Source organism: Thamnophis elegans, chromosome 1 (assembly GCF_009769535.1).
Source record: "Thamnophis elegans isolate rThaEle1 chromosome 1, rThaEle1.pri, whole genome shotgun sequence".
Classification (NCBI taxonomy): domain Eukaryota; kingdom Metazoa; phylum Chordata; class Lepidosauria; order Squamata; family Colubridae; genus Thamnophis; species Thamnophis elegans.
The window spans coordinates 10,123,647-10,148,409 of record NC_045541.1 but is presented as its reverse complement, the minus strand read 5'-3'; the positions used below and the strand labels follow the sequence as shown (position 1 = coordinate 10,148,409).

General features: G+C 37.8%; 1 protein-coding gene across 1 annotated transcript in view; it reads right to left on the bottom strand.

Moving 5' to 3' along the window:
- BOLL (boule homolog, RNA binding protein) overlaps positions 1–22,484 on the bottom strand; it is a 34,083-nt gene extending 11,599 nt beyond the window's left edge. The window contains exons 1-7 of the mRNA XM_032233293.1: positions 22,467–22,484; positions 12,963–13,106; positions 11,336–11,427; positions 8,896–8,950; positions 7,404–7,479; positions 5,925–6,049; positions 3,214–3,216 (exon numbers count right to left, since the gene is read on the bottom strand). Coding sequence (XP_032089184.1) covers positions 3,214–3,216; positions 5,925–6,049; positions 7,404–7,479; positions 8,896–8,950; positions 11,336–11,427; positions 12,963–13,106; positions 22,467–22,484 — 513 coding nt within the window. The remainder of the gene's footprint in view (positions 1–3,213; positions 3,217–5,924; positions 6,050–7,403; positions 7,480–8,895; positions 8,951–11,335; positions 11,428–12,962; positions 13,107–22,466) is intronic.
- Between the last annotated feature and the right edge of the window lie 2,279 nt (positions 22,485–24,763).

Sequence of the window (24,763 nt, the reverse complement as noted above, 5' to 3'; positions counted from 1 at the left end):
AGCTAGATATCTATGAAAATAATTTGAACGGGAACTTAAATGTAATGGAAATAGATCTGATGACTTATTCCCTAAAGGAGATAAACAGATGCTAAACCGGAAACTGATTTGGACTTTTTCTTCTGGATATAAAAGAACTCTGCTAAGATTAGGAAAGACTTTTTTTAGAAGTGACAAAGGGATACTTTACTAATTGATACAAAAAATATGTTAAGTTCTGAAGAATTTTCACTTTGAAGCACAAATGATAGGACAAACTCTAGGACTTTTTTTGAAGGAGTTAAAGTATAATTTTAAAAACTTAGAAAAGGTTTGCAAAATTGGCTTATTATTGTTAAAAATAGCTATATCTGTTTCCCTTTACTGGACTTTTGATGACAAAAGATTTATTGACCTAGAATTTGGATTTTATTTTCTTTATTTAAGAGATATGCTTTGGGGGAAAGAGAGATTATGTTTTATTTAGACAGTGCAGCGCTACCAAAATTGTTTTTATCTGCTAGGATGAACAGGGAAGTTACCATACTTTTCGGTCTATAAGACACACTCCCCCCACCAAAAAAGGGGGTGGAAATCTCTGTGCGTCTTATAGAGCAAATATTACCAAAGCCCTCCTACCTGCCACCCTCCACCCTTCAGCCTCTTCCTCCCAGCAATTTGCCTCCTTGCAGCAAAGAGCAAATAGCCTGATCAGCTTCAGCACAACCTGACTTAGCTTGAGCAGTTGATTGCCAGTTGGATGGCCTCCCGGAATACCACCAATCAGCTGTTCCAGGCTGTGGAGATTGCCTATCATTGCCTCCGCACACCGTATTTTTGGCCTCTGCATACCCCATTTTCGGCCCATTCCAGATAGTGGGGATCTCCACCACCTATTGCCACTGAATGGCAGTGGTGATCCCTGCCTCCTGGAATGGCCCGAAAACCAGATGTGTGGAGGCTGAAAACTGGGTGTGCGGAGGCTGAAAATGGGGCATGGAGGTGGAGGTGGCAGTGATCTCCGCAGCCTGGAACAGCCGATCAGCGATATTCCGGGAGGCCGATCCAACCGGAAATCAGCTGCTTGTGCTAAATCAGGCTGTGCTGAACCTGACCAGGCTGTTTGCTGCAAGGAGGCAAATTGCTGGGAGGCAGAGGCAGATTTTGTTTTCTTGTTTTCCTCTCCAAAAGCTAGCTGTGTCTTATGGTCCAGAGCATTTTATAGTGCAAAAAAATATGGTACTTATTTTCTTTTCTTTCTTTTCCCTTTTCACACCCCTCATTTTTTCCCTTGTACTTTTTTCTTTTTATATTTTGTATTGATTTTTATTTTTTATTTATAATTCTTAATAAAAATACTTGAAAAATGTATTTTGTTCAGGTATACTCAGGTTTTAAATGTTACTTAGAAATACAGTGTACTCATGAAGTATTCAGATACCCTTCACTTTTGTCAATTTTATTATGCTGCAGCTTGATTCTATTGTTGTTGAAATTCATTTTTTCTCATTAATCTACACTCAGTGTCTGATAATGATAAAGTGAAAACATTTTAGAAATGTCTGCTAATTTATTAAAAAGAAAAAACTGAAATATTACATTGGCATAAGTATTCAGAACCTTCATTCTTTGATACTTCGTTGAAGCATCTTTGGGAGCAATCACAGCCTAGAGCCTTTTTTGGTGTCATGCAACAAGTGTTGCATACCTGGATTAGGAGAGTTTCTGCCAGTCTTCCTTGCAAATCTTCTCAAACTCAGTCAGGTTGGATGGCGACTGTTGGTGGATAGCCATTTTCAGGTCCCTCCAGAGATGGTCAATAGGGTTCAAGTAAGGGCTCTCGCTGGGCCACTCTAGGACATTTAGAGTTGTCCCTAAGCCACTCCTGCATTGTCTTGGCTGTGTGCTTAGGATCGTTGTCATGTTGGAAAGTTAACCTTCAGTGCAGACTGAGGTCCTGAGCACTGTGGAACAGGTTTTCATTGAGGATATCCCTGTACTTTCCATCATTCAGCTTTCCCTCAACCCTGACCAGTCTCCCAGTCCCTGCTGCTGAAAAACAACAAAGCTTCACTGTTGGGGATGATATTGGGCAGTTGATGAGAGGTAGCTCGTTTCTTCCATACGATACCAGAGAATAAACATTTCTGACAGTTCAAAAAAATCAGTGACCAATACAGACCAATACCAGTGACCTATTGACTATTTGCAACAAAAACATTTGATGGTTCTGTGATCACACCCCAATATCTTAGCAATTTCAAGAGTGCTGCATCCCTCTGAAAGACTTTTTACAACTTTTGACTTTTCAGAATTAAATCTCTTTTTAGCCCATTTTGTCTGAGGAAAAGAAGTTGCTTAATAATTATGCATACCTTGATATAGGATGTTGATCTCCTTAGTGTAATGAAGATCTCCCTCATTACACAAATACACATCACCTGATCTGCTTATAAGCATTTAAGTTTATAGCTTGGAGGTGGAAAATATGCATACAAAGGATGATATGGTCAAAATACTCACTTGCCTAATAATTGTGCCTTCAGTGTAGGTTTGATCAGACCAGAGAATCTTACTCCTTACAGTTTGAGAGATCTTCAAGTGCTTTTTTGCAAACTCCAAGTACACTTTCATGAAGCGAGGAGAGGCTTCCATCTAGACACTTTGCCATAAAGTCCAAACTGGTGGAGGGGCTACAGTGATGGTTATTCTTCTTGAACTCTGTCTCATTTCCACACAGGATCTCTAGAGCTCATTGAGTTATTAGTCTTCTCTCTTACTAAGGCCTTTCTTCCCCTATTGCTGAGTTTGACCAGGTGACTAGCTGTCAAAAGAGTCCTGGTTGTGCCAAACTTCTTTCATTTCAGAATTATGTAGGCCACTGTGCTCCTAGGAATCTTCAGTGCAGCAGAAATTCTATTGTAGCTGTCCCTAGATCTGTACCTTGCAATAATTCTGCCTCTCAGCTCTGCAGGCAATTGCTTTGACCTTATGGCTCTTGTTCTGCTACAGTTTGCATTGTTAGCTGTGAGGCCTTCTATAGAAAGGTGTGTGCCTTTCCAAATCATGTCCAATCAATTTAATTTACCACAGGTGGACTTCAGAAAGATGTCAGCAACAATCAAGAGAAATGGGAGGCACAAGAGCTAAATTGCAAGAGCCAAGGTGGCGCAGTGGTTAAATGCAGCACTGCAGGCTACTGCTAGATCAGCAGGTCAGCGGTTCAAATCTCACCGGCTCAGGGTTGACTCAGCCTTCCATCCTTCCGAGGTGGGTAAAATGAGGACCCAGATTGTTGGGGGCAATATGCTGACTCTCTGTAAACCGCTTAGAGAGGCCTGAAAGGCCTATGAAGCGGTATATAAGTCTACTGCTATTGTTCCAAAGGGTCTGAACATTTATGCCAATGTGATATTTTTGATATTCAAATTTCTAGGTTCTATAATATCTCAAGACCTAAAATAGACCCCTAACATCAAAAACGTCATCAAAAAAGCACAACAAAGAATGTTCTTTCTGTGCTAATTCAGGAGCTGCCCAAGGAGCTGCTGATACAGTTCTACAGAGCAATTATTGAGTCTGTCCTCTGCACCTCTATAACTGTGTGGTTTGGTTCTGCAACCCAACAAGAGAGACACAGACTTCAGTGGATAATCAGAACTGCAGAAAAAACAATTACTGCCAACCTGCCTTCCATTGAGGACCTGTACACTGCATGAGTCAAAAAGAGGGCTGTGAAAATATTTACAGACCCCTCGCATCCTGGACATATATTGTTTCAACTCTTACCCTCAAAACGACGCTATAGAGCACGGCACACCAAGACAACTAGACACAGGAACAGTTTTTTCCTGAACACTGCTAAACAAATAATTCCCTCACCACTGTCAAACCATTCACTAAGGCTGCATTACTATTACTATTAGTCCTCTCATCGTTCCTATCATTCATCTCCTCCTACTTATGATTGCAGAACTGTAACTTGTTGCTTGTATCCTTACGATTGATATTGATTTTGACTGTTTCCTGATTGCTTACTTGTATCCTATGACTTTTATTAAGTGTTATACCTTATGATTCCTGCTGAATGTATCTTTTCTTTTATGTACACTGAGAACATATGCACCAAAGATAAATTCCTTGTGTGTCCAATCGCACTTGGCCAATAAAGAATTATATTCCATTCCATATTTCAGGGTTTTCTTTCTTTTTAATAAATTTACAGACATTTTTAAAATTCCGTCTTCACTGAGTGTAGATTAATTAGAAAAAAAATGAATTTCAACAACTGTAGAATCAGGCATAACAAAATTGACAAAGTTGAAGGGGGTCTGAGTACTTTCTGAATGCACTGTATACTTGCATTGTTAAAATACTAGTTTTTGTAAAAGAGGATGAATAAGTTTCATTCAGTAACTTAATGCACATCTTGTCTAGGATTGTGTGCTCTACCTGCTTCGTCATCCATGGCAGACTCCCTCATCCTTTCATTTCCGGAGAACCTTGAGTGAATCTTTGAGGGAGATAGGCAGTTCAGAAATGTGAAACATACATAATTTGTATACCTATCTTTTTTGCCTTCAAATCAGTCTTTATTCCTGGATACGTCTGTACAGTTTTCTCAGCAAAATTTCAGAAGTAGTTTATCACTGCCTGCTACCTAAAAGCTGAGAAACAATGACTGGCCCGAGGCCACCCTGTTGGCTTTGTGCTGAAGGTGGTACTAGAACTCATGAACTCCCCGTTTCTATCTTGATGCTTTAACCAGTACACCAAACAGGTTCTCATATGCATCAATACTAATTTATTATTAGAATTTTGGGTTTTTGACTTTTCTTAGATCCCTGTAATAGCCACTTGTGGAACACTACTTCTGTGAAATAAAAAGGTTAAGACCAGAAAAAAAAGTTTATTGTGACATCTATGTTGTGGAACAAGCTTTTTCTAAAAGTTAAATGGGCCTCCTTTGTATCAGCTTTCTGGAAGCTCTTCCAGAGGGCTTTTAAAAAATAACCATTTGCCTTTTTTCTTAAGTTTTATTTTTTTAGTATTTAATTATAGCTAACAGTATTATCGATCTGTATTTGTGTATAATGTAGTGTTATTTTGTCTTATTGGGTAAACTTTTATTGTATTTAGGAGTCTTTTTAAGACTTGGCAACACACAAATTTCATAAATAAAATTTGAAACCAGTTTTGAAATAAACTGAAGTTGACTATGATAAATATTAACCATCATAAAACCACTATACTGTTTTATACATAACACTTATCTATAATTTGGTTTGTTTATTTTTGGTTTGATGTGAAAAGTAGTTGGAAGCAGTCCACTTAGTTAATCATGATTTAGTCTTTGTTTAGTGCTGTTTGTGAATGCAGTATTCATCAAGCCAACACAATGAGGAAGCTGGCAAGGAAAGTTGCAAATTGCTCCATTAAGTTGCTCCTGATTTTTCACCTGCCTGCAGCATCTCCCCCACCCATAACAGCCTCTGCTGGCTCTTCCTGCCTTCTGTGAGATATTGGCAATCTGACTGCCCTTTACCCTGATGCATGCATGGTCTGTATTGGTTCTCCTCAGTCTTCACAACTTAGGTGTGATCTGTGCTATCCCTCCTAGGCCTCCTGCATGGCTTGTGCCAGCTTTCTCAGGCCCTCCTCCCTTCCTGCCCTCCTTAGGTGGGACTCCCATCTCTTCCAGCTTAATGACCCACATATTTTTAGGTTACAACAGCAACCCAAACTTCTCAGGACTGCTGTCGTAACCCACGAACTACCTGCATTATTATTATTATTTGCAACAGCTGCATGGAATAAAACGGCAAAGGCAACACTGTTATAAATCTGCTGCATTAACCACAGTTTACAAAGCATGGCAACACAGAGAAATAAAATAAAGCAAATAACTTATCAGAAAATCTGATATTCCTATATAAAAGAATTACCCATGGTTGAGGAACAGACGTAACTTCAGGAGTGTGAAAATAAGCTACTCCATTATGGTAAGTGTATGGATATCCAGTTGAAGTTGTTAAGTACATTGTTCCAGCTGCTGGCATTATACTGGAACCTGAAATAATGACAGAATAAAAATTTGTATCTTTTTATTTTATCATTTTGTGCTCTTAGAATAACAAGTATTTAGTTAGTAAAAATCAGATATATAACATGTGTAAGTTTGAAAATTTGGCGACAAAATAATTAATCAGACATGGAGGCGTCTATTAAATTTCCTAAACAGGAATTTTAAGTGCACACAAATCGTTTTATAGGTAGGATTTTATTGATGGAACAGAGAATTAGAGTGGTAATTTTCCTAGAGTCAATCAGTTTGGTGGCTATAACAAATCTAAGTCTAAGTCTAAATCTGCATCATGAGTAACAGGAAAACTCTGTACAGAACTTAGAATATAATTCTAAATTAGGCAATAGTGATAAACCGGTAGTCCCTGACTTAAAACTACAATTGGGATGGGAATTTGTTGCTAAGCAAGGCAGTGATAAAGCACATCACATGACTACATCACTTAGCAATGAGGATTTTATACTCGACATTGCCACATTAATTGAATTCTGTGGGTCATTAGCTAAGGACCTGCCCCAATCCAAGCTAATCTAGGCTTCACTTTCAAGGGACATACAACAGGTCCTGGTACTTGCAGCCATTGCAGCACCGCCCAGTCACATAATTGTGATTTCAATCAGCTTGCAATTAAGTTGCAGTGTCCTGTGGTCACATGACTATCATTTGCAACATTCACTGCCAACTCTGGACACCCAAAACCAATGGGGAAATCAGGAGAGGGTGCAAATGGTGATCATGTGACTGAGATGCTGTGACTGTATGGGAATTAGGTGACAGTAACAAATGGGATTACTGGAACTCCTATAGTAAATCAGTGCAGTCATGTGATGTCACGCTTTACAACTGTGTTACTTAAGTGACAGAATTCCTGGTCCCAATTATGGTTAGTAAGCAAGGCCTATCTGTAGAACATTATTTCACCACAATGCAAATGAAATATTTATTGTCTTTAGCATTTGCCTGGGAGAAGTGTGTGTCTAAAAATTTTCCGTGGTCAACAGGTTCCACTTCAGGCAAATTTCAAAGTTTTATAATATCTCTTTATCAGGTTGAAGGGAAATATTGTGGTTGTCCCTTAGCAATTTGAATGGCTGAAAGTGAAGAGAAAAGAGTAGTAGGTGGAGAAGTTACAGAGAAATAACCCTCATGTGGCCAGACTGAATGCCACATGGAGAGATTCTAGATTGTTGATGTAACATGAATAAATAGGGTGAACCAGAAGGCTCATGTGCAGCAAATAGTCTCTTGATTCTAGTAGCTTAATGGTTATGTCTAGTGCTCTGCTTGAAAGGGATTTCACTGCAGCCTGGGCAAAGAGGGAGATAAAACAAATACATACGAGGAATCCCTACTTGTTGTTTTCTTATTGCTGGACCAATGTTCAGTTTCTTATCTTTATAATTTAATTTTTCAGCCTAAACAAAACAAAGGAAATGTGTTATTTATACTACTTACTTCTAAATCTTGTTTTACAAAATGTTTACAAGCAATCCAACATTTTTTTTCAGATATTTATTTCAATAAATATCTTACAAAAAATCTCTTGCAATTTTTTGGGGGGATGCTTGGTTACTATTACAATTCTTTTGTTCAAATAATTAATATTACTATATAAGGATTTTGAGAATGTAAAATTCAAAAGATACGAATTCAAAATATAAAACAATCCCTAGATTTCCCCACCCCCCCTTACATTTTCTTCAGGGTACTGACTTTAAATTATAAACCCCTTAATATCTTGGAACCAAGGGTTTTGAAGGACTAGGAATGCCTATTTCTCTATGTTCCTTTGACTAAAATAAAATTGTGTTTGGGGGGGGGGGGTATTTGACATGCCATATCATGTTAAGCATTTGATAGCTATCCAAAAGTAGCTTTCTTCAAGTAATTGCCTGTTGCCTCTAGTCCTGGGTCTAGGACAATTTGCCATGGCCAACTTGCCACTGTAACTTGCTACAGCCAACTCATCATGGCCAACTCGCAGTGTGACAATTCAACACTGTATTAATTGTTTCGTTCAGTTATTTTTATTATTGGTGACCACGTTTTCTTCAAAATTATTACTACCTCATATATTTCTGGATTGATTTTATTTTATTAATATTGGCTAAGATTCCATCAAAATTAACATTGTATTTGTTGAATTGTCCCATAGTGAGTTGTCCTGTAGTCGTGGCAAGTTGTATCATTCTGCTAGCCCTTCCCAATAAGGTAAGACATTGTCTGTCATCTTTATTTTTTTCTGTGCCATGTAAAAGCAATTTCAAACTTCTAGGTCTCCTGCTGTGATTTTTAACTTTCTACTGGACAATCAGTGCCCACTGGGTCATTATCAGAGTTATTTTCTTACCTAATGATCATAGGAGGGCAAAAAAGCAGTGGGAGTGACTTCCAACTTCCTGCTGGCTTCCCCATTGAATCATTGTGGGAAGCTAGAAGGGAGCATCAGAAAACTTCTACCCTCCCTTAATTGCCATGGATACATTGACTGGAAACGAAGACAGCTTAAAAAAATCTTTTTGCACATTTCAATCCATTTCTCTGCTTTTGAACATCCCATCCCTATAACACAATGCCCATGAGCATAAGAGTAGTCCAAATGTCTATGGTATCTGAAAAAGACCCTCTGTATCTCCTGTAAGTAACTTGCACAATTCTCTCTTGTACCATAGCTTTAATATTGATTATATATTATGGCAGCTATTTTTTGATGGTGTCTACCAAATCTGAAAAAATAATGTTCCTACAGACTTCAAATAACGATCTTCACAAGTATGTAAACATGAGAAGATTACTACTATCTACGTATATAAAATAAAATAATCATTTACCTCTTGTAAAATTTTTTGTGCATCTTCCTGAGTTTCAAATGTGACAAACCCGTACCTAAGTAAAATAACAGAAATTATTTTCCTTAAAGTACATTATACATGCATTCTTTCAAAATGTTAATGTGTTGTCTGAGAATTTTGAGACATTTTGTAGTTATAAAAAAGGAATGTGAAGCAACAAAGTGTTTGTTTCAGCCCATCTAATGAGAACAAGGCTTTTAAAAAACATTTACCCCAAAGAGAAAACAGATTATGACCTTCTAAAAGAAACATATTACTTCCATGTGTTTATAGTATTTATAGAAGAAAAAGTTTAAGCCACAGGCCTAAAACAGTGCCCCCAAAACAAATTCTTATTAATAGAAAATAACACTATCTCATAGTAACGATTCTTCCTATGTTAATCAAAACAGAATTCTAGAAGTTAAGAACCACAGCACTTTACATGTGGAATTGAAAAGTGAAGATTTTGCTGTAACTCTAGCTTGACAATAGACATATACCCAAGTAAGGCTTATGTGAGACAAAAGCAATAATCAATAAAACTCAGAATGGTATGCAAATAAAACTACCATAAATGCTAATATAAACTTACACCCTTAATGCTTTGGTTAGGTTGTACATGTTTTTGTTTGTCCTTTTTAAAAAATGTGTGATTTCTGGAACTGTTCTGATTTACATTAGGACAGTGTAGCAATATTTGATTCTAGGTCAAATTTCCAAATTCACTAATGCTGAAGAAAAATACATTCAATATAAACTGAAGCTGTAATTAGCATAAAAGATATCCTTCTGGAATTACTTTCAATAAAATGAATCTATTTTTCAAACTGAGAATTCTTTCATTTCAATTTGCTATTTTTATGAAACTTTGCATTGAAATATATGTATCTGCCAACTATAATGATTTTTAAAATAAGGTTTCAAGTGAAGAAATAATTTATTTGCATAAAATGACATATAGCTTTTCAGTGGGATTTGTATAGATGAATAGGATGCTTATTTTTAACTATGATATAATTCTTGATACAGTTGAATGGCTGTAGTGAATTCCAAATGAAAACCATGCAGCTGAAGTTCTTTTCCTTGATTCTTTGAACCAATTATGCTTTACATCATATTCTAAATAAAAGAAAAGTAGGACTGTAACCAATCAATAATAGAAAATAAGTTTATTTGTCCAAAATCTTCACGTGCTCCTAGCAGGGTGGCAAGTTATAGTAATAAATGAATATGCCTATGTATCTCAATAAAAGTATAGAAATACCACATAGGCAGGTATGAGTATAGCCGTAGAAATAAACAAGTGAAATGAAGCACCTTCTGATAAAGATGTACTTGTGATCAGTACAAAGAAAGTATCTATCACAGAAATAAAAATAATTACCTAGAATTTGAGCCTAAATAAAAGGAAAGAGCTTGAAATGCAATGTGGGTGAACGTTTTGCCTTGTGAGACAATTTACTTATATAGCTAGTCCTTGTTTAGCAACCACAATTGGAAACAGGATCTTGATCATTAAGCGAAGTTAGGTGAAGCCTTTGACTGTGCTTATGATCTTACTTCAGTTTTCCTTTACTTTATAGACCTGCAAAGGTTGTAAATTACTTTTTCATCACTGTTGTAACTGCTGTTACTAAACAAGGAAGTTGTTAAAGGGATGGAGAGAGAAGACTATTTGCAAAGGATGAGACTGTCCTCATCTATTTAGTACAGTAATGGAAATAGAAATTAGCACTCTTTACATAGCTGTTACTGGTGTTATTGTACCCTTCCTATGAAAAGATTGTACCAAAGAAGAGACAATTAAAAGATATAGCCATTATATGGTTATTTGCAACAACAATGAGCTATTATTTTATCTGCCTGAACATTGTAAAAGGATATGAGATGTCTAAAAATAATGTCCATGTAAGCTAGCTTGGTGAATCAAATATATTTCTTTCTGGGATCAATTTTGTTCTCCATTGATTGAGTGTAGGAAACCTCTACAATTCTGCAAAACAACAGTATTTTTCTAGAAATATTTTGGAAGCATTCAGTCATATGGGAGTGTGATCTGTAATACTTCTAATTATTCAAGAAAATAGACCTGTGGTGACACCTATTACAGGCAGTATGTTTAGTTTGGAATATCATTTCAATATCTTCAAACTGAATAATGAAGATTGAAGAGTAAATCTGTGAATATTTCTACTAAACCTAGAAGATGATAGCCAACACTTTAGGAACAGATTAGATTGGAAACAGAAACCATAGCTGATGAAACTACCAATATATATTTTTACTAAGAAACTTAACACTGTTTAAACTTTAAACTTATTTCCAGATAATTTGCTTACAGAATTATAGGACTTTTATGCCATGTTCTTAATTTTTGGAAGACTATATACGGTCTCTCATCAATATATTAACTTAATAAATGTTTTACTTTACTAACCCTTTTGATACTCCAGCTCTGTCATTTACTATTTTTACTTCTTTTACACAGCCGTATTGGGAAAAAAATTTCCTCAGGTCATTCTCGTTAGTCTATTAAAATAAATAAAAGGGGGAGTGGGAAGAGAGAAAGAATAAGACTGTATCTTATAATACTAGTAAATCTAGTTAAAATACAATTATCACTTAATAATGACATTCTTTTAATAACTGGCATGTTTGTTCAATCAAAACTAATTTCAATCTATCCATTTATACACTATTTTGAAAGTTACATTACTTTCCAATTATATTCTTCAGCAGTTTGTACAATAAGGATACCTACAGTCTTTTCTAAAGTGGACCAATTGTTCTAGACTTATCCATATTGTATATAATTTCCACTTCCATCTCCTATGGTATTCTGAAATGTGTTTTTTTTTAAAAAAGGGAAATAATAAAAGGAGAGAAAATTCAGCAGTTTCTTTGGATATATTGGCATGCCTGATAATGGTTTTCAAGACCATTTTCCAGAAAACCTACTCTGAAAAGACACACAAAGAAGTGTTATTACAGGAAATAAAATGAGAAGGATTCAACTTTTTAAAAAAATGAATCACTTTGGAAGCGTTTTGTAAAAACAAAGTGCTAAACAGGATACAACAAATAGCAATAGCACTGAGACTTACATACTACTTCATAATACTTTACAGTCCTCTCTAAACAGTTTGCAGTCAGCATATTGAACCCAACAATATAGGTCCTCATTTTACCGACCTCGGAAGGAGAATGGAACAGCTGGCAGTCGGCAGAATTAGCCTGCAATACTGCATTCTAACCACAGTGCCATGATGGCTCTCTCTATAAATTGAATAATATATTTAAGAGTTAATATTTCATTATTAGCACTTTTAAGTTTTTAATGCTGGGTGCATATTTAGATATTTTACTAAGCTATGATGGAAGGGAATATATTTTCAAATATGTATGTTTTCTGTAGTGTCTAAGAATATAGATATTTTTGCTTTTGCTCTTAATTAATTGCAACACTGGCCTTTGAATAGATTGGAAGTGGCTAGTATACACTTCTCTCAACATACATCTTCTCATTCATAATTGCTTATAGGGAAAAATGCACACTTTTCCATAGAAAAGTGTCAATAGAAGGTCCTGTGGATGAAAGCAGTGAGAGGACGTTACCTGGATATTTTCAAGGATACTACTTGGATATTTTCAAACTCAAGGTGAATAATTTGAAAAACTAAAAAGTGAAATACTTCTGAGTGAATTTATGGGTGAATGAAAGATTTAAAAAACAGTAAAAAAAAAAAAGGTAGAACTATTAGAGAGCATGGCTAATAAGTTAGGATGATTCCCTACTCTTTATCTTCACAAAGACACTAGTAAATTTGTTCTGGACAATCCCAAGCCTACTGAAATAGAGTGGGAGACTGGAATCTACTATAATGACAATACCATTTTATTAGACAGCAACAGCAACAAAGGGATGAGAAGGGGGAGACGTAACACTTATTTTCTGTATCTACCAGACAATAAAATGATAAGAATAAATTCTTAGATATATGTAACAATATAAAAACAATTCTATTACAATAAAAGTTGGACTGTTATTCAGTCATCCAAATTACCTTAAAATCAATTCCTCCAACAAAGATTCGATTAGGAATAACTGTTCCAAACCTTGGGGCACTGGTGGTGTTATTTAAAGGCACCGGCGACACAGTCTTAGGAGATGGAGACAAAGAATCAGTTTGCATCTGATTTGCAGTTTGCTGTTTAAAAGAACATATTCTTGTTAAATATATTTTCAATCTAATATATTATGGATTTTCAAAAAATTAAAATGAGGGAAAAAAACAAACAAGTTATAATCATTTCTAGGGAATGGAAGCATTTTTACTTTAATCCAGAAGTAATTTAATGCTACAATACCAAAAGTTTATCTCTTGTATTATGTTTTCATATACAGGTAGTCCCTCAGTTACGTGCCCTTCTGTGCCTTTTCTTGCCGGCAAACTTAGGCCTGTTCTGTGCGACTGCACTGAAAGCCTGAAGCAATGAAACAGGCAAAGAAACCGGGACAGAGAGATCTTTGCAAGATAAGTGAGTCTCCACAGGCAAGTGTCTGTGAAGACCCAGCAGAGGGGGCGGGGGGGGGGGATAGGCAGGGTGAATGTTGCAGAGCCTCTGTGGTAATTTGTAAGAGCAAACAACTGCCATGGTGCTGCAACATTCGTAATTTTGGGACTTTTTTATAAAAGCTAGGGGGTGCTAACTTTGAACATTTGCTAAGAGAATGCTCATAATCTGGGGATTACCTGTACTGAACTCTTAATTCTATAAAGTTCTAAAAGTTATTATTTTATATGTGTATTAAATATTGTCTTAAGTTAAAAGAATAAAGTTCTTTAAAAAAATATGTATGAACATTATGCCTGCTTTATTAAATAGGATATTTGTATCCTCTCTTTTCTTAGAACAGTTCATCTGTACAATGAAACTTACATTTAACCTAGAAAGTAAAACACTAATTTAAAATAAAAATTTGAATTCCTCATAATTAAATTGTACATTAAACACATTTTTCATTTAGCTTTTAAAAAATATCTCATTACTTAAGCTATACATTTCAAATTGTTTCGGAAGAGTTCCACTGCATAAAAATGAAGTTATATGAAATCAGATATCTGACAAATAGTTAATATCATATATATATGCTTTTTTAAACAGGGATAAAATAACAACAATGGAGAGAACTCTATCTATCTGAGAAAGAGCTTATTTACTATTAGAATGGGTCCCAGACTTTTGATAATTTTTAATAAATCAATTTGCATGTTTTCTCATTTATAATGCTTGCTTCTAAACTTATTTCAAAATACTGTATGTAAAGTAACAAAAATATTTTTTAAACCTTCCAACATCAATGAATAACTTGTTGAAACACTATGAAATTACAATAGTATTATCAAATAAGAAGATATTTTTAAAAGTTTTATCATTTTACAGACTGTTATATAATTATATTTCATATTTCTGTTTGTTTTGAAATATTTGGCATTATATATAACACTGTGAAATTGACAAAACTATATAAACACATGGATTCAAAGTTTCCATACAATATAATTCAAGTAATACTGAATATACATATAGTATTGGTTTACATATGATTGGGTATATTTTTGGCAAATGAGTGGATTCTTCTAATTAACTATAGATCATCAATAGTTGCTTTAATGAGGAAGCCTTACTTATTTTTTTTTTGAAGGGACACACCTTTGTAATATACTGTTTGGGATCAAGTCTGACATAATAAAATAGAGGTTCTCCTTACAAATTACACATTGATCATAGAGGTCTATTTGTATATATGATCATTCCTATCACATACAGAAGAATATGTCTACTTTGCTTGCTATGAACACGACAAATTCAAATGTTTCTGAAGCATAAGGTGAGAGAAGGGCTATTTCACAATGTATTTTAAATGCATGGTAAACAGTTTAAAAAGCATTGAATTCAGTAGGATGATAATGACAGACATGATGAAAAGATAAATATTGCTGTGGTTTTTACTTTCTCATTTATTTCTTTTACAATGGCAAACAATTGTACTAGAATGGTTCTCGTAAGAAACTAATAAATTCTACACTACTGTTTCCGGATTCTGTTAGTAGTTTTCCAATTGGTATGCTTGGTGACTGAACCACACATTTCTTTTCCACCAACAAGATCAAACCAGTTTCCAGATACAACTTAATAGGATATAGGGTCTTGATTAGTAGGAACAATAAAACTAGTAGGAAAAAACTGACAGAATTATATATTAGACCTTATTATCCACTCTATGCTGTGATTATGCCAAAGAAGTTCTTTCCTATCTAGGGCATTTGCAATGTAATCTGCAAAGCAACGCTGTCTCAGACAGTAAGTGGTTTATTACAATCAGAACTGAATTGGAACAGGTTCTACCTTAAGTGAATTGTTATAAGAAATTCAGCAGATATTTGAAGAAAAAATCAGCAATATTCATCATGACTCCATACACATTGTAGCTCTATTATTGGAGACAATGAACTATTCAGTCCACATTTTGAGTATTAAAACCTAAAAATGCAATCAGGAATCTGATTACTTGAGGACTTATAGGGAAGAAATGGCAAACTGAAGCAGAGTTGTTAACTTCAATAGAATGAAGAACCACCATGTAGATCCGCTTTTTACAATTCTTCTCGGGTCAAGGAGGGGGCTTGAAATCGCCCACAAGTGCTCCATAGTGCTACTCTTCATGAGGAGAATATAAGACACCAGCATCTGGTGGGGGAGGGAGGGAAGGAACATTGGTCTTACCTGAGACATTCTTTCTCCGTGTGCTGCGGGAGAAGCCAAGCATGGGTTAATTTCCGCCAATTTGCTCAGAGACTGACTTAGAAAACAATTCTTGACCACGCCTCCTCTGATCAACTGAGCTCAGTTTTTTCAACAATGGTGCAGCCGTTCAGTAAAGATGGAATCATTGAAGGTAAAAATCCTCTCCTGGCCCTGGACCAGATGGATCATAAGGGCAGGTTTGGATTCTCCTGCAGTGCACAGGGAAAGAACATCTCAGGAAAGACCAACGTTCCTTCATCTGTGCGCAAGCATGGGATATACCCAAGCTTAATGTTTCAAGGGCAGCAAATAGACTGGTCCAGGGTCCCGAAAGCCAAATGAACCATCTGTAGCACTCACCACCCGAAAGACACCTCAGTCGAGGTGAATATGTCCAGTTTGTAATTTTTCATGAAGGGCGAGGGGGAAGACCACATCGTCGCTCTGCAAATCTCTTTGATTGAAGCTTGCGTAGCCCATGAGGCCATTGTGGCAGCACTCCTGGTTGAGTGTGCCTAGACACCGGTCTGGCCTGAAGTTCATAGGCTTTGGCTAAGCAAGCCTTTAACCACCAGCCTACGGTGGATGGAATCATTTTCTTTCCCATGGATGCCAGTTAAAAGGAAAAGAACAGGGATTCCATCTTTTGGAAGGAAGTTGTTTGCTTGATGTACCTACGAAGAGCCCTCCTGACATCCAGATGGTGCCATTTCCTCTCTAGAGGGTGAGTAGGCTGTGGACAGAAGTCCGGGAGAATAATTTCCTGGGCCCTATGGAACCAGGAGTTTACTTTAGGAAGGAAAGAGGGATCCAGCCATAGTACAATTCTGTCCAGGTGGAAGATGCAAAGATCCCTGCAGACGGATAGAATTGCCAGTTCCAAGATCCTCCTTGTCAAGGTAATGCCCACGATGAAGGCGATCTTGAAAGTCAATAGACAAAGGCTGATTGTCCGCAATGGCCTGAACGATGTAGAGTTGATGGCTTGCAACACTATGGCCAAGTGGGGTAGCAAAGAACCACAGGAGGCCTCAGGTTGGATGCCCCCCCTCAGGAAACTGCGTACCCTTGGATAATGAGCAAGGGTATGGCTATCTCCACCTGCCAGAACCGTGGATAAGGCGGTCACCTGCCTGCAGAGAGTGTTGGGGGACAAACCCTTGTCCAACCCCTCCTGCAAGAAGTCCAGATCTGCAGAATCGATGCTGAGAGAGGATTGATATGATCAATGTGGCACCATCTGCAAAAAACAATCCAGGTGGCATTATACATTTGAATAGTGAAAGATTTTCTGGCTGCCTGGATAGTTTGAATGACCTTCCTGGAAAATTTATCCCTTCTTAGGATGTCTCTTTCAAGTGCCAGACGGCTAACTGGAGCCAATGAGCTCCGGATGGAGGAGTGTCCCCTGGCTGAGGGATATCCTGTTGTCAGGAATTCTCCAGGGCAGGATACTAAGAGGTTGACCAGGTCTGCATACCAGGGGTATCTGGTCCAATGAGGAGCAACGAGAAGAACCTCCGCTTTCTCCGCTAGCACCTTCCAGATGACCCTCAGGATGAGGGGAAGGGGAGGCGTACAACAATCCCTGAGGCCACGGGCAGCGGAGAGTGTTGACTCCCTCTGCCCCTGGCAAAAAACCTCAGTAGTTGAGTGTTTGTCGGATGAGTGAAGTTCACTGTCAGTTGTCCAAATCTCCGGGACAGATCCTTGAACAGGTCCGGGTGAAGGCGTCACTCTGAATGGTCCAAGGTGGACCTGCTCAACCAATCTGCCTGCAAGTTTGTGAGCCCGGATATATGCTCCGTCCTGATGGAAAGGGTGTGCATCTCCACCCACAGACCCAGTCTCTCTGCTTCGAGCATTAGGGATGGGAAGTGGGTGCCCCCCTGGTGGTTGATACGGGCCTTTCTGGCCACACTGTCAGTGAGGATCAAGACATGGAGGCCTGTTACCAGTTCCTGGAAATGCCAAAGTGCTAGGTGGGTGGCCAAGAGCTCCAACCAGTTTGTATTGTTCAATGGCTCTTGTGGGCTCCATTGTTCCTGCGCCACCTGAGTCTCTGGTTCTCTGAACAAACACCCTTTTGCAGATCAGGGAATGTCCACCATTTTAGTTGGAGAAGCACCTTCGGTGGCCGAACCCTGCTGTTGGAGCTGCTGCCGTCGGTCTGCTGATATGGGAGCAGAAACCACTGCATGGTCCACAGGTGCAGCCGTGCCCAGGTAATGATGTCTAGGCAGGAAATCATTTTCCCCAAGAGTTAGGAAAGAACCGTCAAAGGAACTGACCGCTGTGTCCGAAGTTGGTTTACTAGTGACCAGATGCTGAAATGCCATTCCTGGGAGAGGTAGGTCTTGGTATTTATCTCTGCCGCCAGGTGGAGAAGACTAGTGGAAGGCTCTCCTCCCCTTGAGAGAAAACGAATAGCTGCTAATTTAGGAGAATCCAAGCTTGGTGATATGCCTTTTGCTTTGGCTGAGCTTGAGAAAGGATAATCAGGTCTCACTAGGCTAGACTGAGTTCAGCAGAAGAGGCGTGGTCAAGACTTTTTTTCTAACTCAGTCTCTGGGCAAATAGGCAGAAGTTAACCCATGCTTAGATTCTCCAAGCAGCGCACAGAAGGGAATAGCCATCTTGCTGAAATCATGGTTAGTGCCATCAAGAGGACAATGGTTTTGCATGCTTTTCTAATCACTTATGGAAATTGCTTCTTAACTGCATTTTAGGTATTGGGAACCTTTTGGATCATTGTTTTAAAGTACCAGATGAGTTTCCTTCAATTTTTAATGAAAGACATTTGAAATACAGGCAGTCCTCAACCACAATTGAGCACAAAATTTATATTGCTAAGTAAGATAGTTAGTTTTGCTCCATTTTATGACCTTCCCTGCCATAGTTGTTAAGTGAATCACTGCAGTTAAGTTAATAACACAGTTGTTAAGTGAAACTGGCTTCTCCATTAACTTTGCTTGTTAGAAGATTGCAAAAAGTGATCACATGACACCGGCTACTGCAACTGTCAATAAATGAATGCTAGTTGCCAACCATCTACATTTTGATCATATGACTGTGGGGATGCTACAACGATCGTAAGTGTGAAAAAGTTATATCATTTTTTTCAGTGCTATTATAACTTCTAACAGTCACGAAATGAATGGTTTTAAGGGGGAAACTACCTGTTCAAGTTTAGACTTAATTATTTTGGAATCACCAAAGGACTGATTAGAACTTTGATTCTAGAAAGTTAAAAGTGGGCTATGGGTCCAGATAGATTTGAAATAAGATTTTGGTATTACTAATAAGACTTTTCTCATGAGAAAATGTTTTTGTTTTGAATTCTCTTAAAAAAAACATAATAGGATGAGACTATGAAGGTTAGATACTAGAGAAAACCAGAAGTACCTAAAATTACAATTAAAGGAGAATACTGACATTTTAATTACTAATTCAGAATGAGCAAAATATTTTAACATTGGAAAATACTGAAGTTTTTTTTTTAATGGAGTTAATTTTAAGAGTGTCTACTTCCATTGATAGACTGCTTCAAAGAGGTTATGAAACAGGATCAAATTTTACCTGACAAGATTGAGATTGATCTCAAAATGCATTTTAAAAAGACAGGCTACAAAAATTATATGGATGATGCCACATGGACATACAAAAGAAATCAGCTTAATAATTAAGAAGGCTGTACAAACAACAAAACAACGACCTGGATAATTTTCCTATATTGAATTTTAAAAAGAGGGTAGTTAAAACTTTGAAGAATTTTGGGAAAAGAGACAAAGAAAAAATGAAAAGAATTCAACTTCTAGAACATTATTTGAAGGGACTTGTAGATCATTAAAAGTAAAATGAAATTGGTTTATTTGATCAAGGTTTGAATACATATGCTGTTATTCCTAGTAACCTGTAATGGGTTTTATCTAATTAGGGCTGAAACAAGATTTTAAGGATTTTTTTAAAAATAAATAAGGGGGTATGGGAAGAAGAGTTCATTTATTGTATTTTAAGATAGGGTGAAAAGTTAATAGCTTATACTTGTGATGAACAGGGAACTGATTTCTTTATATATTTATTTTATTTTCCTTTACTGTCTTCTTTTTTGTTATTTTTCCTGTTTTTTTCTTTTATGTACCTTTTATTTTTTAAGTTTGTATTAGTTTTAATAAAAAAACTTTTAACTTTTAATAAAACTAACTATAAAAGGGAATCTAAATACTTGCATGTTGAAAGTTTGTTGCTTCTAATAAATAGGGGACTACTATTTGTATCTTTAAAGTTACTATTCTTTCTTTAGCTGTCTATATAGTACCACAGTACTAAGTTCTTTTGAAAGGGGCAGCAACTGGGCCACTTCTAGAAAAATCTAAATACGAATGAATGGAGAATAAAATCTTTAGCAAGTTATCAATAACCAATTTTAAATAGTGGATGATGAAATATACCTCTTTAAATTCCATTTGAATAAATGGGGATTTAAAATACCTTGGATCAAGATGGGCCATGCAATTAAAAGTCTCATCTTTTAAAAAACATACACTGATAATGTTGCAAATTAAAAAGGGGGGGGGGGGAAGGGCCTCTCAATTGTTCAGCTAAAGCCACCATATTTAACCCACTGTAGAACGTCCCCTACCTTGAGCACCATGGTTGGGAATATGTAATCTTACTTAACAATAACATTATTGTTATGTAGTCTTACTTAACATAACATTAGTTATATCTTTCTAGTTCAGCTGTTTAACCTATATACATTATTTTATAGTGTTTCTGTTCCTACTTGGATAGCAGATTACAAAAAGGGTGGTTTACTCTGTGATAGTTATGTATCAGAATTCTTCATTCCATATTATCATCTGACCTATTTAACATCCGTAGGAACTATGGGATAACATGCAGTACAGGAAAATGAGTGAAGATTTAATTAATATTCATACAAAACCAAACAATGGGCGAGATATATGACTTACTGGAAGAGAACATGAGCACAGTAATTAACTGACTAAATCCAGTAACTAGTCAATCCTGACAAGTTATAGCAGCATTGTCATCAAGTAGTCAATTTCTCTAGCTCAGATATTTGATTTGAAAGTGATACATCTCTTGAACATCAAATAAATCAGAAGCATCCCTAACTGAAGAGAGCGAGAGAGAGCCTGGTTTAATTTAGTCATGTTCTGGTAATCTCCCAGTAGGTAGCTATAACTTGTGATGTACAGGATAACATATAAAAATGTCTTGGAAATTTCCAACAGATAGACAGCTCAATTTAAATCACAGTATTTAAAAAGCAATCTCCTTGAATATGTTCTTCATAAATTCTAGGTTCCTACAACAATTCGCCACCATGGCCAAACCAAAATTTCAATACATTTGAAAAACATCAAACTGGAAAAACTTTCCAATCCGTAAAAAGAGTTTTTTCTCCAGGGTTCTTGTTGAATGAGGCTTGGTGAGAATCACCAGAAAATACATTTCAAGATGCAATCTTTTTAGAATGTCCAATGAAGACTGTGCAGACACACAAAAACAATCATGTCAGGAATTAGCTTCCATGTTTTATAGTTCAGACCAGAGAATTTTAAATGCCTGTACCTTACTATAGGAATATTTTTTAAAAAATCATGAGATATTTAATTCTTTGTTCAATTATGACTGCCCATCTCACCAAGCAACTCTGGGCACTTTAAATGACTGTTCAGTTTAAATGCAGACGTTAAGCAAATGTGTTATCGGAGTGCTTCTTCGGATTGAACTTGTTTTCCTTTATAAAAGTGCCTGCTTATTTTTTTTTTAATTAACTTCCTAACAAAACAAAACATTCTTGAGCATCAAAATTTTTAAACCTTTGATGAAAAAAAAAAAATTGTGGAAGAGATAAGGTGTAAAATATTGTCCCTATTTCCCTGCATAGATCTGTTTCGTGTGTTTTCCTTTTTTGTGTATTTTGTATGCGCATAAATCACACCGGAGTCGCGCTCAAACCGAAGGAGAATTTTACCTCCACCTGCCCAAATATTTAAAAATCCCCCCCCCCCCGTCACCTAAAATAAAGAGCTGGAACTCCTAACGAAATCGAGAATATTGGATCGCTTTCGGCAGAATAAAAAAAAGACGGTTTGCAAAAGCAAAGCGAAAGGCTAGCGCCTCTTAACGTACAGGGCGCGGAGAAAGGCAGCACAAGGCAAGGAGCCTCGACTCTCCGCCGCCCGAGAAGAACCGCGGCTCTCTTCCCTCCCTCCCTCCCCCCCCCACCGCCCCCAACCGCCTTCCGCTGCCGTTAGGGGGCGCGCGCACAGGGAGGGCCGTTTCTTTAGCCCCAGCTGAGGGCCCCTCCCATTTGCGAGGGGAGGGGTGGGGGTATAGAGAAGCGCCTCAAGGAATGGCGGGGAGGGGAGGGAAAACGGGGAGAAGGGGCGCTGCGCCTTTCTTGCTCGAGAGTGCTAGGGAGGAGCAGCGGCGGCGGCGGCAGCAACGTTCCCGAGCGCTCGCGTATTTTGGCGGGAAAGCGACGTCAAAACCATTCGTGCCTCCGAGTCTGAAGTGATTTCTCGCCCTTTCCCCGCGTCGTCAACTTCCCGCCCCAAAGACGAGTTGCCGCTTCCCTCCCCGTCCGATCCTAGGGCCCCATTTCAAGCCTAAAGCGCGCCTTTCCCTCAGGAAAGTGGGCCAACCCCGGCCCTCGGCGGCGCGAACTCTGCCCGATGGGGGGTCGGAGTGTCCTTTGAAACGCTGCAAGGTTTCGTACTAACCGAGGAATCGGGCTCCATCGTTCGCTTCACACGTACAGACACGGCACGCCTCAAGTTCTGGGCAGCACGTTTCCCGCACGCAGCTCTCCTTCTCACGCAGCTGCCGCGCCTCCGTTACTAAGGGGCAAGGCGCGAGAAACGGGGTGGGCGGGCGCGGCAAGCTTTCTACAGGTGCAGTGGCCCCTCGCTGGGCCAAGAGGTGGGGCTGAGGGAAAAGGCTTGTAGCTACGTTTAGGCTGGCGTCCGGAACTCTAAAAGCGAGGTGGGCGGGAGGGAGGTTTAATATCTAGCTCTTATTCATCCCTTCCTGTTTAGTTGGGCCTCTTGAATAATTTCAAAGGTTGTTTTTTTTTTTAGACAAAACCCGTCATTTAATTTTTTTTTAATCTGTGTTAAATATTAAACTTGGTGGTGTGTATATTCGTATGGAATATTTATTGGAGTATGAGCTTTCTAGTTTCCAATTTTATAAAGCTTTATATACACAATCCTTAATTCCAGCAAATTCACATTTTTGAATGTTCTTTAAATTCACATCTGAGCCATTAGGAATAGAGTGGCACACAAATGTTACAACTGAATGAATAAATAAATTTCGTGTTGGTTTGACCTCCTCCTATTAACTGAGGAAATAAATTATCTATATTAGTGAACTGGATCAAGTGGTAATTTATGTCAGTGACCGTTGTCATCCTTACTCAGCTCACAAATCCATGGTTTGTGCATCAGGAGATAATAATGAACTTACACTGACATCATAAATTGATTGGTTCAGTTATGGTGTGCATTCCTCCTCACAATTTGGAATGGCAGAATCCATTTGAAGATGTTCTTTCATTATGGACTATTTAAGCTATAGTAAATTTGCAAAAGGAGTGTCGAACCCGGATGTGTAACCAGGAGATGAAGCTCAATGTTACACAGATTTTGGGTAAAAATACTGTTTATTTATAAATCACACCATCCATTGTAAACTGTTCAAATTCCTTCCTGGTATCTTGCCAATCTTTTTTGCTGTTTTAAATCTGTCAGTCTAGAATCATACAAAAACATGCCTTTGCCTATTACCTGTCCATGACACCTTCTAACTTGCTTCGTGCTTAGAGGAGGCCAGTGAGATACCAAGTCTGTTTTTACTTATCATTGGGCTTTAATTTCCATTATAGTGCCAGACAGAAGACATTTATGCTTGAGACAGAAAACGGCCAGCCCTTGTCCCTGTTGCTGCTGTCATTCTCTCCACAACCCTAACACTTCTGAGATAGAAAATAGTTAACTTTCAAGAGTTACCCGGACTCCAATTATAACCTTCTCATTCAAAAGTGTAGGAGGGGGGAGTGGAATAATTACCTCTGTGCAAGGCAAAATACTATACTTTAGTAACAAGGACAATGTCTTGTTCATAAGATTGAAGGAGTAAGAGCAACATATGTGTTGGCTTCATTTTCTGTGTGCTGCGTCTCGGCTTTCTACAACATACATTACTCCTCCCCCAGTTTGGGTATCGTTTTGCCAGCAGTTCCCAGCTATCTGCATACACGTACCCATGTGACAGTAAGTCAGGTCTAGTTTCTGCCTGATTTCAGCCTAGTTGACAGATCTGAATGGGAATCATGCAGATGTAAAGTGTGGTGCCACCTTTGTGTAGCTTGGCTGCTTCGTTGCAGATGTTTCATTTACTCAAACTAGGTACTGATGACGTTACCTTGTTATCTTCCTAATTGAGAAAGACATATATAACCCATAAGGGTGAGAAGGGAAGTTTTTAAAATCCATTTGCTCATTTGTCTCCCAGGGGGAGACCCTTCTCTGTGGGAGCGCCTTCCCTCTGGAATGAGCTGCCCCCGGAGCTTCGTATAATCCCCGACCTCCGGTCCTTCCGACGCGCCCTAAAAAGTTGGCTTTTCCAGCAAGCCAGCCTGGCCTGAACAAAACAAATCAAATTATTGATTACTGTTAATTTTAATTTTAATTCTTTTTAAAAAAATGTGTCATTGTCAATTTTAATTGGGTTTGGGATATCCTATTTAATTTCTTTTTAACTTTTGCATTATGTGTTTCTTTTAATGTTGTACGCCGCCCTGAGTCCTTGGGAGAAGGGCGGCATATAAATCGAATAAACCTCAAACCTCAAACCTATAGGTTTAGTGGAGAAGCTATTACTATATTCAGCCTACAACTTCTCAGAATTTATTATCTAATACTAAATCAAGCAGGTCGGTTTTATATGTGCTGCAAAACCCAACAGACAAAAATAATTTTAATTATTTACACTGAGAGCAGTGTGTGTCCAATCA